This window comes from Miniopterus schreibersii, assembly GCF_964146895.1.
Source record: "Miniopterus schreibersii genome assembly, chromosome: 2".
Classification (NCBI taxonomy): Eukaryota; Metazoa; Chordata; class Mammalia; order Chiroptera; family Miniopteridae; genus Miniopterus; species Miniopterus schreibersii.
In genome coordinates this window covers 34,905,172-34,918,166 of record NC_138102.1, presented here as the reverse complement: position 1 = coordinate 34,918,166, position 12,995 = coordinate 34,905,172, and the positions used below count along the sequence as shown (strand labels likewise).

Here is a 12,995-nt window from a genome sequence, read left to right as displayed (position 1 = left end):
AAATAAAAACATCCATATGTAAGTAACAGACTGTGTATTGGATGTAAATATTAAAGCATTTCCTGATCAATAGACATTTAATTATGTTAACAACAGATGTTGTAATAACACTCATGGCTCTTCTAAGCACCATGGATATATAGTGTATATATCCTTTTATTGACACTTAGTGCCCGTCACAAAATTTGTATGATCGGTGCTGATATTTTACCCAGTGTTTTCAAAATGTAACATGAGAATTTTTATCTCAGGTCTTTTTGATAAAAATGTTTTGTTTTGGAGTTGTAAATATAAACTTTTTCTCTATTAACATCAACCAAAAGAGGAATGGATTATGTTCTATGAGGTTTGAGTATTAAAAACCGAGGGGTGTTGTGTGGAGAAAATGTTAGCTGGGCACATTCTCTATGGGTATGGCTATATATCTTTTCAAATGGTATTCCACTTTCAGGTTTTAGGTGATAAACATGGGAATGCTTTGTGGCTCAATGAAAGAGAGTGCTCAATTCAGCGAAGGAATCAGAAAGTGGTAGAGGAAGCACCAAGGTAAGTCTCTCCCGATGAACATTTATAATACTGTGATTTTTATATATTTCTTTTCCATTTTATTGGCTAAATTTGCTTTAATAGTCATGATATAAACCTATATTTTTTAATTAAGAATTTCCCACTTGATCTTCCTCAGTACTTCAGTGCATGAAAGTGAGAGAATATTTGAAAAATAAGTTGGGGCTTTATTAGAGGGGAGAAAGTTGGGTGGATAATCAGCTATGATGCCCACAGGCTTCTAGGTAATATGAACCCTGAGCGTGTTTCTGGCATGTGGAATTTCTGGGATACATGCCTTGTAGGCTGTCCTATTGGTGATGGTTTTATAAAGTTGATGTTTTATTGAGTTTTACACTTGAAACCTGTTATAGTTTTGCAAACCAGCAGCACCCCGATAAATTCAACTAAAAGAAACTACGCCAACAAATTGTACCTATTAAAGGGATTAAAAAAAAAAAAAAAAAGTTGATCCTGAATTACCCTACTGTGAAAAGACTTCTGGGCTTGGTTCTTAGAAATTCCTTGATTTTTCAGAACTGCTTTGGGCACTTCTCCAGGCCACCTTTCATGGAACTTCATTTTTAATATGATGCTAGGTTGCTATTTGTATATATGCTGGTTTTCTCTTAGTTTTTGAGTGTACATTGCTATTTTTAGTAACCAGGCTCTAAGGAGTATAGCCAGTTGTGGCTTTCATCAGCCTAACCAGTGTGCCTTGATATAATGCGTGTATAGTTTCTGAAAAGAGTAGGTGTGAATATGAATGAATTTTTAATCAGAGTAATGGTAAAAATCAAATTCCACTTTAATCATATTAGTTGCTAAAATATGGTGTGGTGTAGTGGTTTAAAATGTGGTCCCCAAATCCTTTGCTACTTCTCATGTTGAGGAGTTGGGGGAGGCATCTGTTTTCTCCCCTTGATTCTGTGTTCTGTGCCTACTTGACCAATAGACTACATAAAAGTGAGGCTGTGCCCAGGCCTTAGAAACTGCCCAGCTTCTACTTCCTGTCTCCTAGGGCACCACGCTTAGAAAACAGCCTAGAAAACAGCCGTCATGCAGTGAAGAACAGTCCACTGCAGCCTGCATGGGGGTGGCGCCTAGCTGATGGCTCAGGACCAGAATGGAGGAGGAGGGAAGAGAGGAGGGAAGGCAGAAGGAAAGCTGTACTGTGTCTTCAGGAAGGTTCCTAGAACCTGCCTGTGTTGATTACTGGGCAGTGATCTGAAGTTAGACACTTGGCTAGGGAGGCTGGGAAATGTATGTTTTCCTTAAGTAACCATGTGCTTATCTAAAATTCTAGTCATGTGGAGGAAGGGACAGTGGGCAGTAGTCTCTGATACTTCTTTTTTTTACAGTTTTGTGTTTTCTCTTGTATTACTCCCAATATAGTTAACTTTTTGTTTTTATTCAAAACTCACTCAAGTCTTACCTGGGATAAAAAATCTCTCACAGACTTCAAACCTTGAAGCATGATTTTTTTCCTTGCTCTCTCTCTCTCACACATTGTCTCTCAATATAAGTTTTTCAAATGAACATCTAATCCATTTAGAGAAAAAAGAGAGGGAAATTTAAAGCAGTAGGAATCAAATAAAAACAACAACTAGAACTGATTATTATTAGTGACTTGATGTGAATTTGTGTACTATGAAATATTCACATAATTGGAATATATAGTTTTCAGTTCCTAGAGTGAGAATTTACCCCTGTGCTTTGACTAGCGATGAGGTTGTTTAAACTCTGTGTATCACTAGCAGAGTTTATGATATGGGAGAAGACAAGACCAGATGGGACAGACATAGCTGATTCTTCAGATGTTATGACATTCATCTTTAGTTGGGTTTCTTTCTTTTGGTTGCATTTTGTTAGCTAGTTACTGTCAAAATGTCATCTGTGCCTGTATCTATTGGGTTAATGCAGAATTATTATTTATAGTAGGCAAATAAGATTTTTGACACCTGAATCCAGTAAGTAACCCTAACGGCACCAAAAGAGACAAAGTAAGAAGTACACTTCTGACCTGTGACGTAATCTTGCTCCCCCCCCCATCCAGCCTGACTCTATTCTACAGCCTGATCTAACCGGCAGTTTTTAAGAAACAGGAATGTAATACAAATGTTAAAAGACACTGTGGGTTGCCAACATGTGAAGAATGAGACAGGAAAAGGACCAGATCTTGGCTAAAGAGGACATTACAGGTTGAGAGAATCTTAGACGTGAAAAGCCAGTCAAACGCAGTGGGCTTTCCTTGGATTCTGATCTGAAAAATTAGCCATAAAAAGATATTGATGAAAGCATCATGGAAATTTGGATAATAAGTCGATATTAAGTGCTGCCAAGGGGTTTTTATTAATTTTTGAAGTGCGATTATGTTACAAAAAGTACTGATCTCATAGAAACAGATATGAAAATTTATGGATGAGATAATACCTAATTTGAGATTTGCTAAAAATAAATGCATTGGCCTGGTGGAAAACTGGACATGTAGCATAGATAAAACAAGAGTGGCTATTATTACACATGAAAAACAGGTACAGGCAAATAAATTATACTATTCTTTAATAAAAATTTTATAAAATGTCATCTTAATCTTACTCATTTGAGGACAGTTAAAAAATTTTTTTTCTCTTTTATTGAATTTATTGGGGTGACATTGGTTAATAAAATTATATAGGTTTCAGGTTTACGATTCTGTTATACATCATCTGCCTATTGTGTGTTCAGCACCCCACGTTAAGCCGAGAACAGTTTTAATCCACAAATAGAAAGTAGTCAATGTTTTGTTTCTCAGAGCCTTTCTTGCATATAAGCAAGATCTGTGAAAATGCAGAAATTATTTGGTAATATTCTTTTCAGGGTTTATTGAAAACATTTCAGCTTTTCTTTCCTGCTGGAATGTGATTTTGATATTGCAAAACACAAGTTTTGAGGTTTTATTAGATGTACAGTCAAATCTTGTTATTTGTGGTAGTTATGCTCCATAAAGTCACTGTAAACATGAATCCGTGAATATTGAAGCATTGTTCCTAGGGGAAATACAGAGTTAGGCTCCTGCAGGCCTCTGGTTGGGAGATTTTCACCAACTGATAAACATATAATCTTGTTTTATATATGTTTCTGTTGAAAGATACCTTGTTTAATATATATTGTTGATTCATTAACATGGAACTCACACTCCTGGCCCCCAGCTCTGTAACGCGTGCATGAAGGAAGCTCATTTATCATGCGTGGAACACCAGACTACAGTTCAGCATAACACTCAGGGGCCGTTTTAAACAGCAAAATCCTCTCCCCCACCCCCCGACAAATATGAGAACGTGCCACTAAGTAAACTGAAAAGGACGGTAGTTTATAGTATGAGAGCTGAAACAAGAAGGCAGTGTGCCACCTTGTTTGATTTCAGCTGGGAATAGGCATTTGGGATTCTCAAATATTTTGCTGCTCTGAGCTTGTTTGTGAATCACCACAGAAGTACTGTGAGTATTAATTGTGGGGTTAGAAATAGATTTTTAGCAAATAGGCAGATTTGTAAACGTGGAATCCATGAATAACAAGGATCAGTTGTATGTGTTAGTTTCTGAGAATTTATTTTTCTCCCAATTTTAGGTTGAAGTGATTCTGCATATGTTAAATTTTACTAATTGAAAGCTATTGAGCTGAAGGGGTTGTATATTTTATAAATTGATTGAAGTTGCAGTATAATGTGGAAAGTTCAAATGTTTTCTGAAAATCTGAAGTTGATTTATTTAAATGTGTGCTTAATAATACAATAAGCATATAAGTACATGTAAAGCATATAATATGAAATATTAAGTTGATACAGATGATCATATCTGAGTAAACTTTTAGAACATTTTTATATAATGCACACAAAATATAACTTGATTTTCATTCAAAATGTACCACGCTTTCTGCACTTGCAGCATTTTTCTGGACTCTGCGACTCGGAGAGCAATGGGGGAACAAGCTGTAGCTCTTGCCAAAGCAGTCAAGTATTCTTCTGCTGGAACTGTAGAATTCCTTGTGGACTCAAAGAAGAATTTTTATTTCTTGGAAATGAATACGAGACTCCAGGTGACAAAAACTCAGTTTTTTATTCCTCTCCATGCCTCTATACTTTCCCTTCCTCACCAACCCCTTTTTATAGTTTATAAAAGTTGAAACTAAACTTCAGAAAGTGTTAAAGACTTAGTTTTTATGCTTTGCTAAGACAACTGTTAGGAATGATGTGCAGTGTCAAGGTAATTTGATGGTCAGGAACTAGCCTTCTGTTTCATTGCTGTTAATATGGTGGTACCTTGGTTTTCGACCATCTCTGCTGATGAGCATTTCGGTTTATGAACGCGGTAAACCCGGGAGTCAGTGCTTTGGTTTTCGAATTCGCCTCGGAAGTGGAACATGCCACACGGCTTCCGCTGAGGCAAGGTCCTGAGGCCTAGCTGTCAGCTGTGGATCCTTCGGTTTTTGAACTTTCAGAACTGGAATGGTCTTCTTTGGGAACAGATCACATTAGAAAACCGAGGTACCACTGTACTTCATATGGGAAAGTCCACTTTGTTTTTTTCTTGAACCTCTCTCAGTGAACCCTATTTGTTAGGGTTCATGCGCTGTTAAGAGAAACTACTCTAGATATGATGAATAGATAGAAAGGGGTTAAGTGCTTACAAATCTTTAGAAAGGGTTAAGGAAGGAAGGGTACCTAGAGTGAGCTTCCAGAAATGACTCACAGCTGCCACCAACGTGGCTTCCAGAACAGCCATCTCTGCCAGTTACAAGGCTGAGAAATTGAGTGGCTGCCCTTGCAGCTGTTGACTTTAGGGACACACTTCCTCTGGCTTGATTTTCTTCCCACTTTCCTTTTTCTTTTGTTTAAATTGTAAACTATAAATATGCATAGAGAAAGGTACATAGAACACAAATAGTTGAACAAACTATTATAAAGCAAAAATCCATGTAAGCATAAGCTGGGTCTAGAAGTGCTTCAAACTGTCAGCACTTTCATCCTCCCCTCCCCTCCCCTCCCCTCCCCTCCCCTCCCCTCCCCTCCCCTCCCCTCCCCTCCCCTCCCCTCCCCTCCCCTCCCCTCCCCTCCCCTCCCCTCCCCTCCCCTCCCCTCCCCTCCCCTCCCCATCTCAGCTCCTCCCCCTCCCCCGTGCCCTGGAGCTGTTTGCTATTCTGACTGAATCGTAAATACCTCCCTGCGTTTCTGTATAGTTCTGCCTTTGAAATGTACACACCTGAGCAGTATAAATAGTTTTGCCTGTTTCTTTTTTTAAAAACTTTAAATTAGTTAGATCACATATTAGATAAATTTTTTGTACCTGGCTTCTTTTCTCAATATCATGCTTAGAAGTGTCAACCCTGTCGTTTTATGTAACTCCTGAATGATACTCCTTTGAAGAAAATGTCATGATTTATCTATTTTACTTCCATGGATATTTAGTTTGTTTCCAGTTTTATGTGGTTTGTATTTCTTTGCTAGGGCTCTTGTAACAAAGTATCAGAAACTGGGTGGCTTAAACAACAGAAATTTATTTTCTCATGTTTCAGGAGGCCAGAAGTCTGAAATCAAGGTGTTGGCAACCTTGGTTTCTTCATGGGGGCTCTCAGGGAGAATCTGTTCTCTGCTTCTCTCCTAGCTTTTGGTAGCTGCCAGCAATCTTTGGCATTCCTTGCCTTGTTGGCAGCATAACTCCAATCATCACGTGACATTCTCCTTTGTGTTTCTGTGTCCAAAATTCCCTTATTTTATTTTATTTTATTTTTAATTCTTTTATAAGGACACTAGTCAATGGACTTAGGTCCCACTCTAATTCAATATGAACTCAGATTAACTTCATTACATCTGCCAAGACCCTTTTTCCAAATAAGGTCACACTCACAGGTTCTGAGCGGACATGCATTTTCAGGAGACACTATTTAATCCAGTATATACTTCAAAAAACACGTGTGTCAGTAATTCATTAGGCTGTACATATGTGTGTTGTAAACACTTGTCTCTTCATATATTATATTTAACAATAAAAAGGTTTTAAAGATAAACATATATGGTAGATAGCAGTGATTTTCAACCTTTTTCATCTCATGGCACACAGAAAACTAATTACAAAAATTCTGCAACACACCAAAAAAAAAAATATTTTTTGTCGATTTCACAAAAAAGAGATATAATTTGGATTGATTTACAAATAATCATAACAATAGAAATTACCTAACATTTTTGCTCCAAAGTGACTTTAAAAAAATCAGGTTTCTATACTTGTATATAAGGATTTCTGGTACCAAGAATTAACCAATTAACAACCTTATGCAACATGACCAATAAGATGCAACTCTGTTATAGGGCCTATATATTAATGGTTCAAAATGGCATTCATACACAGCTATTGTTGTGTTGGCTCTTGTCATTTTTTTATTTGACAATCTAAGGGAAAAGAAGTCAGTGTGTGCCCCTGACTAAAACAGTCAGGTGTTACATGTTTTAAAAATTCTTGTGCTACAATGGGTTGAAAGTTGCTGGTCTATGGTGACAGAAGATAGATTCGTGGTTCCCTAGGACTGAGCTTCAGGGGCTGATGGTTGGGGGTGCAGGCAGTAGAGAGAGCGGTGAGCGGTACTTGTGCTGGAGATGGAGTCTGTGCTTTTCCCTCAGGCCTTTGCTGTGGGAGATGATGGAGTGGAGCCATTCCAGGCAGGGGCTATGTAGGGGCCAAGTACTTCCATCGTTGTGCTTATCCTGTATGTCCCACTGGGTTGTGGAGGGCTTTCTCAGTTTCCATTCCGCCTTTAGCTGTAGGATGTTCCTTTGACCTTCTTTTTCAGAAGGTGTGTCTTATGCTCTGGCCTCTTTCCCAGAAGTGGACTCCTCTCACTTGTTACTGGACCCTTGTTAACCTGCTGGTTGCAAGAAGGTGTTTTTTTAAAATTTAAATTAAAAAAAAATAAAAAATTACATTATCATACCATCTAATGTTTTGAAAGGATGTTTTATTACTGCTTAAACAAATTATTTTTTAATTTATTGGGGTGACATTGGTTAATAAAATTATACAGGTTTCAGGTGTACAATTCTATAACACATCATCTGTATATTGTATTGTGTGGTCACCCCCCCAAGTCATGTCTTCTTCCATCACCATTTATCTCTGCTTTACTCTCTTCTACCTCCCCCTACCCCCCTTTCCCTCTGGTAATGAGGTGGTTTTTTTTTTCTTTCTTCTTAATCTCTTCACCTTTTCTACTCAGCTTCTCAAACCCTCTTACCTCTGACAGCTCTCAGCCTGTTCTCTGTCTCTATGAGTCGTTTGTATTTTGTTTGTTAGTTTATTTTGTTTATTAGATTCCACATATAAGTGAAATCATATGGTACTTGTCTTTCTCTGACTGGCTTATTTTACTTAGCATAATACTCTCCAGATTTATCCATGCTGTCACAAAGGGTAAGATTTCCTCCCCCTTTTTACAGCTGAGTAGTATTCCATGGTGTAAATGTCCCACAGCTTTTTTATCCACTCATCTACTGATGGGCACTTGGGCTGCTTCCAAATCTTGGCTATTGTAAATAATGCTGCAGTGAACATAGGAGTGCATATATTCTTTCTAATTAGTGTTTCAGGTTTTTTTTGGATGTATTCTGGAAGTGGAATAGCTGTGCCATAAGGCAGTTCCATTTTTAATTTTTTGAAGGCACTCCATACTGCTTTCCTCAGTGGCTGCCCCAGTCTATATTCCCACCAACAGCGCATGAGGGAGGGTTCCTTTTCTCCACATCTCTTTTCTACATACCTCACCAGCACTTGTCAATTTATTGAGGACAGCCATTCTAGCAGGTGTGAGGTGATAGCTCATTGTGGTTTTAATTTGCACCTCTCTGATGAGTAGTGATATCGAGCACCTTGTCATGTCTCTTGGCCATCTGTATGTCCTCTTTGGAGAAGCGTCTATTCAGGTCCTTTGCCCATGTTTCAGTTGGATCGTTTTTTTGGTGTTGAGTTTTATAAGTTCTTTATAAATTTTGAATATTAACCTCTGAGCATTAGGGAGTATGTGGAGAGGTGTTTTCTGTTGCGCTCTTTTGGCCTTGGTGTTAAGTCAGTCCTTGTGTCTTTGGATCTTGAAAGCAGGTTTTCTTCAGTGGTCCTGCTCTTGCCCTTGTGGTGGGGAACCTAATGGTCTGGGCCCAAAACAGACTCTAGCCTCTCCCCTAACGGTTATATTCTTCATGATATATCTTGTTTCATCCTTTTATTCTCTACCTGTTTGCATGCAGACATTTTACATGTTGTCTCTGTAAGCAGTGGGTAATTTTTTTAAACCAACTTTGATAATCTTTGTATTATACCCAGACCATTTACTCCAGAGAAAGTTAATATAAGTTGTGATATATTTGGGTTTAAATTTAGTCTTTTTTTAAAATGCTTTTTGTTCCAACTCTGCATTTTTTCTTTTTCATTTTTCTTCTTTTTTGCTTTTGCAATATTTATCATTAAATGTTGTGCCTGAATTAACATGGGAGCTACATATACTTCTACTCTTTTGATAGAACCTGTACATACATAACAGCATCCACCCTTCTCTTACCAAAGTCTGATGTCATGCAGCACCTTTTCACCAGCCACACCAGACCTTCGAACATTTTAATTCTTTTTACCCTCTCCTGATTTAATCTGCAATTATCCTTCACAGAACATTCTATTATTATTATTTTAATCCTCACCCGAAGATATTTTTACCATTGCTTTTCAGAGACAGTGGAAGGGAAGGAGGGAGGGAGAGAGGGAGAGAGAGATTGAGATTGAGAGAGAAACATCAATTTGAGAGAAACACATGGGTTGGTTGCCTCCTGCATGTGCCCTGACCAGGGATGGCCGGAATTGAGCCTGCAACCGAGGTATGTGCCAATGTTCTACCCACTGAGCCAAACTGGCTAGGGCTCTTATTATTTTAAATAGCTACTACTACCACATTTACACTTCTGACCACCAGATGCATGGGTATTTTCCCAGACTGACAAATTCTCTGCCACTAGCTGATTGTCCTGCAGTTCAATAGAGTTAAATTAAATCTACCTTGGTTTAGCATCAGATCCCTCAAGTTAAGGGCTCAGTCCCACAAGACTGAAGATGCCAGTCACAAGTTCCAGGTTGTCACCTGTGCTTCTGAATGACTAGCTATAAATTGGGGTTTCCACGACCCCCTCCTCAGTTTGGTAATTTGCTAGAACAACTCACAGAACTCACGGAAATATTTATTTACATTTACTGGCTTACTGTATAGTAAAGGATATGACAAGGATACAGATGAACAGCCAGGTGAAAAGATCCATAGGGCAAGGTATGGAAGGGTCTCAAGCGCAGAAGCTCTGTCCCCATCGAATTGGAGTGTGCCACCCTCCTGGCATGTGGATGCATTTGCCAACCTAGAAGCTCTCCAAATTTTTATGGAGGCTTCATCACATAGAAATAATAGATTTTTAACTCATTTCCAACCCTTCTCTTTTCTCCGGAGGATGGAGATGGAATGGAAAATTCCAGGCTTGTAACCTTGGCTGGGTCTTTTTAGAAACCACCTTCTGGATGCGTTTTGACAGTAATGTCATAAATACTTACGGAGTTTGCATAGGTATTAGCTCAGTAGTAGTTGCTCAAAACTTATGACACTTCCTTTTGGAATTACTTCTTTAGCCTGTATCTATTGTTGTGAATGTCATTAGAAGTGACAGAATTTTGCCCTTTTTGAGATTAATTTGATTTTGATTAAAAGTATGTCTTTATAACTAAATTACCTAATTAGTTGGGAATTCATGTTTTTGATTGAAATGGAGACTTGATTATGTCATGATGAGAATAATAGCTTGTAATATGATTCCGAAGGTAGTTTGAAGTGACTACAAAACATTTGTATTTTATTCCAGACACAAGAGATACTAAATTGTTTAGTTTGGATATTGTGTGAGAGTTAATGGAATTAATAGCCAGTGTCCTTTTTAAGGGCGCTTTGTCACTGTATTCTTCTGGCCCTTTTTTTTTTTTTTTTTAATTTGTTTCCTGTTCATTTATCTCAGCCCATAAGTTTTTTCAAGTTTGTCTTACGGCTGTTTGATATTTATACCAAATAGTTATATGCATTCAGTCAATATCATTTAGGTATTTATGTTTACATTTTGTATCTTGGATGGCTTAGCAGCAAATTATGTTGTATATCCTCAAAAAAGATTAAAAATAAATTTCAGGAAAAAAATTAAATTGGTTAGGAATTTCATCATATGAGCTCTGCCAGTACTAATTTCTATTCTATTTATATCACACTTTGATATGTTTGTGTCTCCTAGTTAATGTTTAATAATATTTATTTTCTCTTTTGCATTTACTTCCAGTGACAATAATCCTGTCAGTTACCAGACAAGTTAATTTTGGTATTTTTAGAGTACATCTGTGTGCTGGGGAATATTTGATGGTGGAAGCTGTAACGTAATGGGGCCATGAGAAAAGAATCTTGGATTTCATAACATTCAGAAAGTCATTCTTACACATTTCAAAGACTTCTTTCTGGTATTGTTTAAACAGTTCAAATTTCCTTTTAATAGATCTTCTCTACTCACTCTAAATTATAATGCTTAAGGCACATTCACCAAATTCTTTAACTTCTAAGATGTTTCAGTTTAAGACTGGAGGGCTATAATTTTTTTTCCCCCTCGAAATTTTCTGATTGAACTGTCACTTTTTCTAGATCCAGAACTTATACTTTTTTTTCGTGGTAACAGAAATGTGAAAAGCACATTTTGCTAGATTTCCTCAATAGCTAAATTGTTATAGAACAGAAAGAGTCCGTCTACTCGGCACTAGCAGAACCAAATACTAGACACCGAGAATTGCAGTGGAGAAAGATTGGCTATTTTATTGATGAATGATGCCATCCAGAACAGGAAGCTAATGTTCAGAAGCCCCAACTCCCCAGTGACATCTAGGTTGCAGATTATGTAGGGTAAAATCACAAGCCACTGTGGGTTCTGGGTTCGGGGGTACTGCTGGGAGCTGATTGGTCGGAGGTGAGGTAGGGGTAATTAATCATTCCTTCAGATCTTGAGGGCAGCTCTGAGGTCTGTTCTGGTGTCCCTCTGTCTGGTTCCATGGGAAAGTAGTCGGGGTTGTTCCACCTTAGGGCTCAGGAACTGAAACATAACTTAGGTCAAGATGTGATCTTTAGCCTGCCAGAGGTCCAGACTCTGTGGCCATTAGTCAGGTCCAGGCTACTGTCTTCTGCTATGTTGGGGTTTGCTAATTATCTAAGGGAAAGGCTTGGTCTTCGAGGGGGTGGGGTGTGTGTGTGTGTGTGTGTGTGTGTGTGTGTGTGTGTGTGTGTGTGGAGAGAGAGAGAGAGAGGATTTCTAGAGCTATAAGGACCCTCAGTTTCAAATTTTGAGACACAGATAGTTTCTCCTTAAAAAGATGTAACACAGAGAAAGTTACCAGGTTTGGTGTATAAATATTTGGTTCAATTGATGGATTTTGTTCTCAGTCATATCAGAATTTATGTATCAGAATAGCTTATATGTTTATTGTTAGTTCTTTAAGTCACTGGTTTTCTGTTGCTTAAAGATGAAATTCAAGTACTTTAGCATTACAAGTCCCTTTTCCCTGTGGCCTTAATCTCCCCTGGGGGCCCTCTTTCCTGCCAAAGCCTGACTAGTTAGGAGAGACTCTTTCCTGAATGTGCTGTTCATGTTGACCTCTGTGTGCCTTTATCATGTGATTTTCTTTGCTTGGAATGGTCTCTATTCACTTACTGTAGTAGGAGCTCACATATATATCTACCCACACTCATCTCACCTATCTCCTTTTTTCTGCTTATGATAGATGGTTAGATAGAAGATGAAATACTCTACCCAAAATACGATTTTTTGTTAAAATGCTATTAACAAATAACATTTTAATGAACTAAATTATATGTAATTTTTCATGAATAATTTTAGTTTCTTATTTTATTGGATGATAATACTAAGAATTGGTAATACTAGATAAAAGAAAATTGCTTGAAAAAAGTAGTGGTTCTAAAGAGAGTACATTGGAAAACTAACTCTCTATACAACATTTTTATTGCAACCATTTATTTGGTTTCTTCTCTGATCTAGAAACCTTTGTTTCCTGGCAAGATTTACAAATAAATATAGATATAAGAACATAACAGATATGATTTGTAGCTACTGTTGTTCCTTTACCTGTTATCTATCTTTTTGCCTTTCTATATTGTTTTTTTCTTCCTATGTAGCAAAGTTTCATTTTTACATCTTGTAGTTGAATTTTTAAATCTTTTTTCATTTTTGGTACTGTGACATATTTAGCCTTTTCCTACTCTATGATAAATTAAACATTTTTCTTCCGTGTTTTCTTCCAGTACTTATTTCATCTTTTCTGGTGAAATTTTACTTCATCTAGTATTTATTTTAT

General features: G+C 37.5%; 1 protein-coding gene across 2 annotated transcripts in view; it reads left to right on the top strand.

Moving 5' to 3' along the window:
• PCCA (propionyl-CoA carboxylase subunit alpha) overlaps nucleotides 1-12,995 on the top strand; it is a 312,653-nt gene that overhangs the window by 128,819 nt on the left and 170,839 nt on the right. Inside the window, exons 1-2 of one of the 2 annotated variants that reach the window (XM_081127260.1) lie at nucleotides 453-546; nucleotides 4,473-4,623. The exons of the other annotated variant lie outside the window; for it this stretch is intronic. Coding sequence (XP_080983386.1) covers nucleotides 4,504-4,623 — 120 coding nt within the window. The 5' untranslated portion in view covers nucleotides 453-546; nucleotides 4,473-4,503. Of the gene's footprint in view, nucleotides 1-452; nucleotides 547-4,472; nucleotides 4,624-12,995 lie in introns of those variants that run through there. 2 annotated transcript variants of the gene reach the window in all.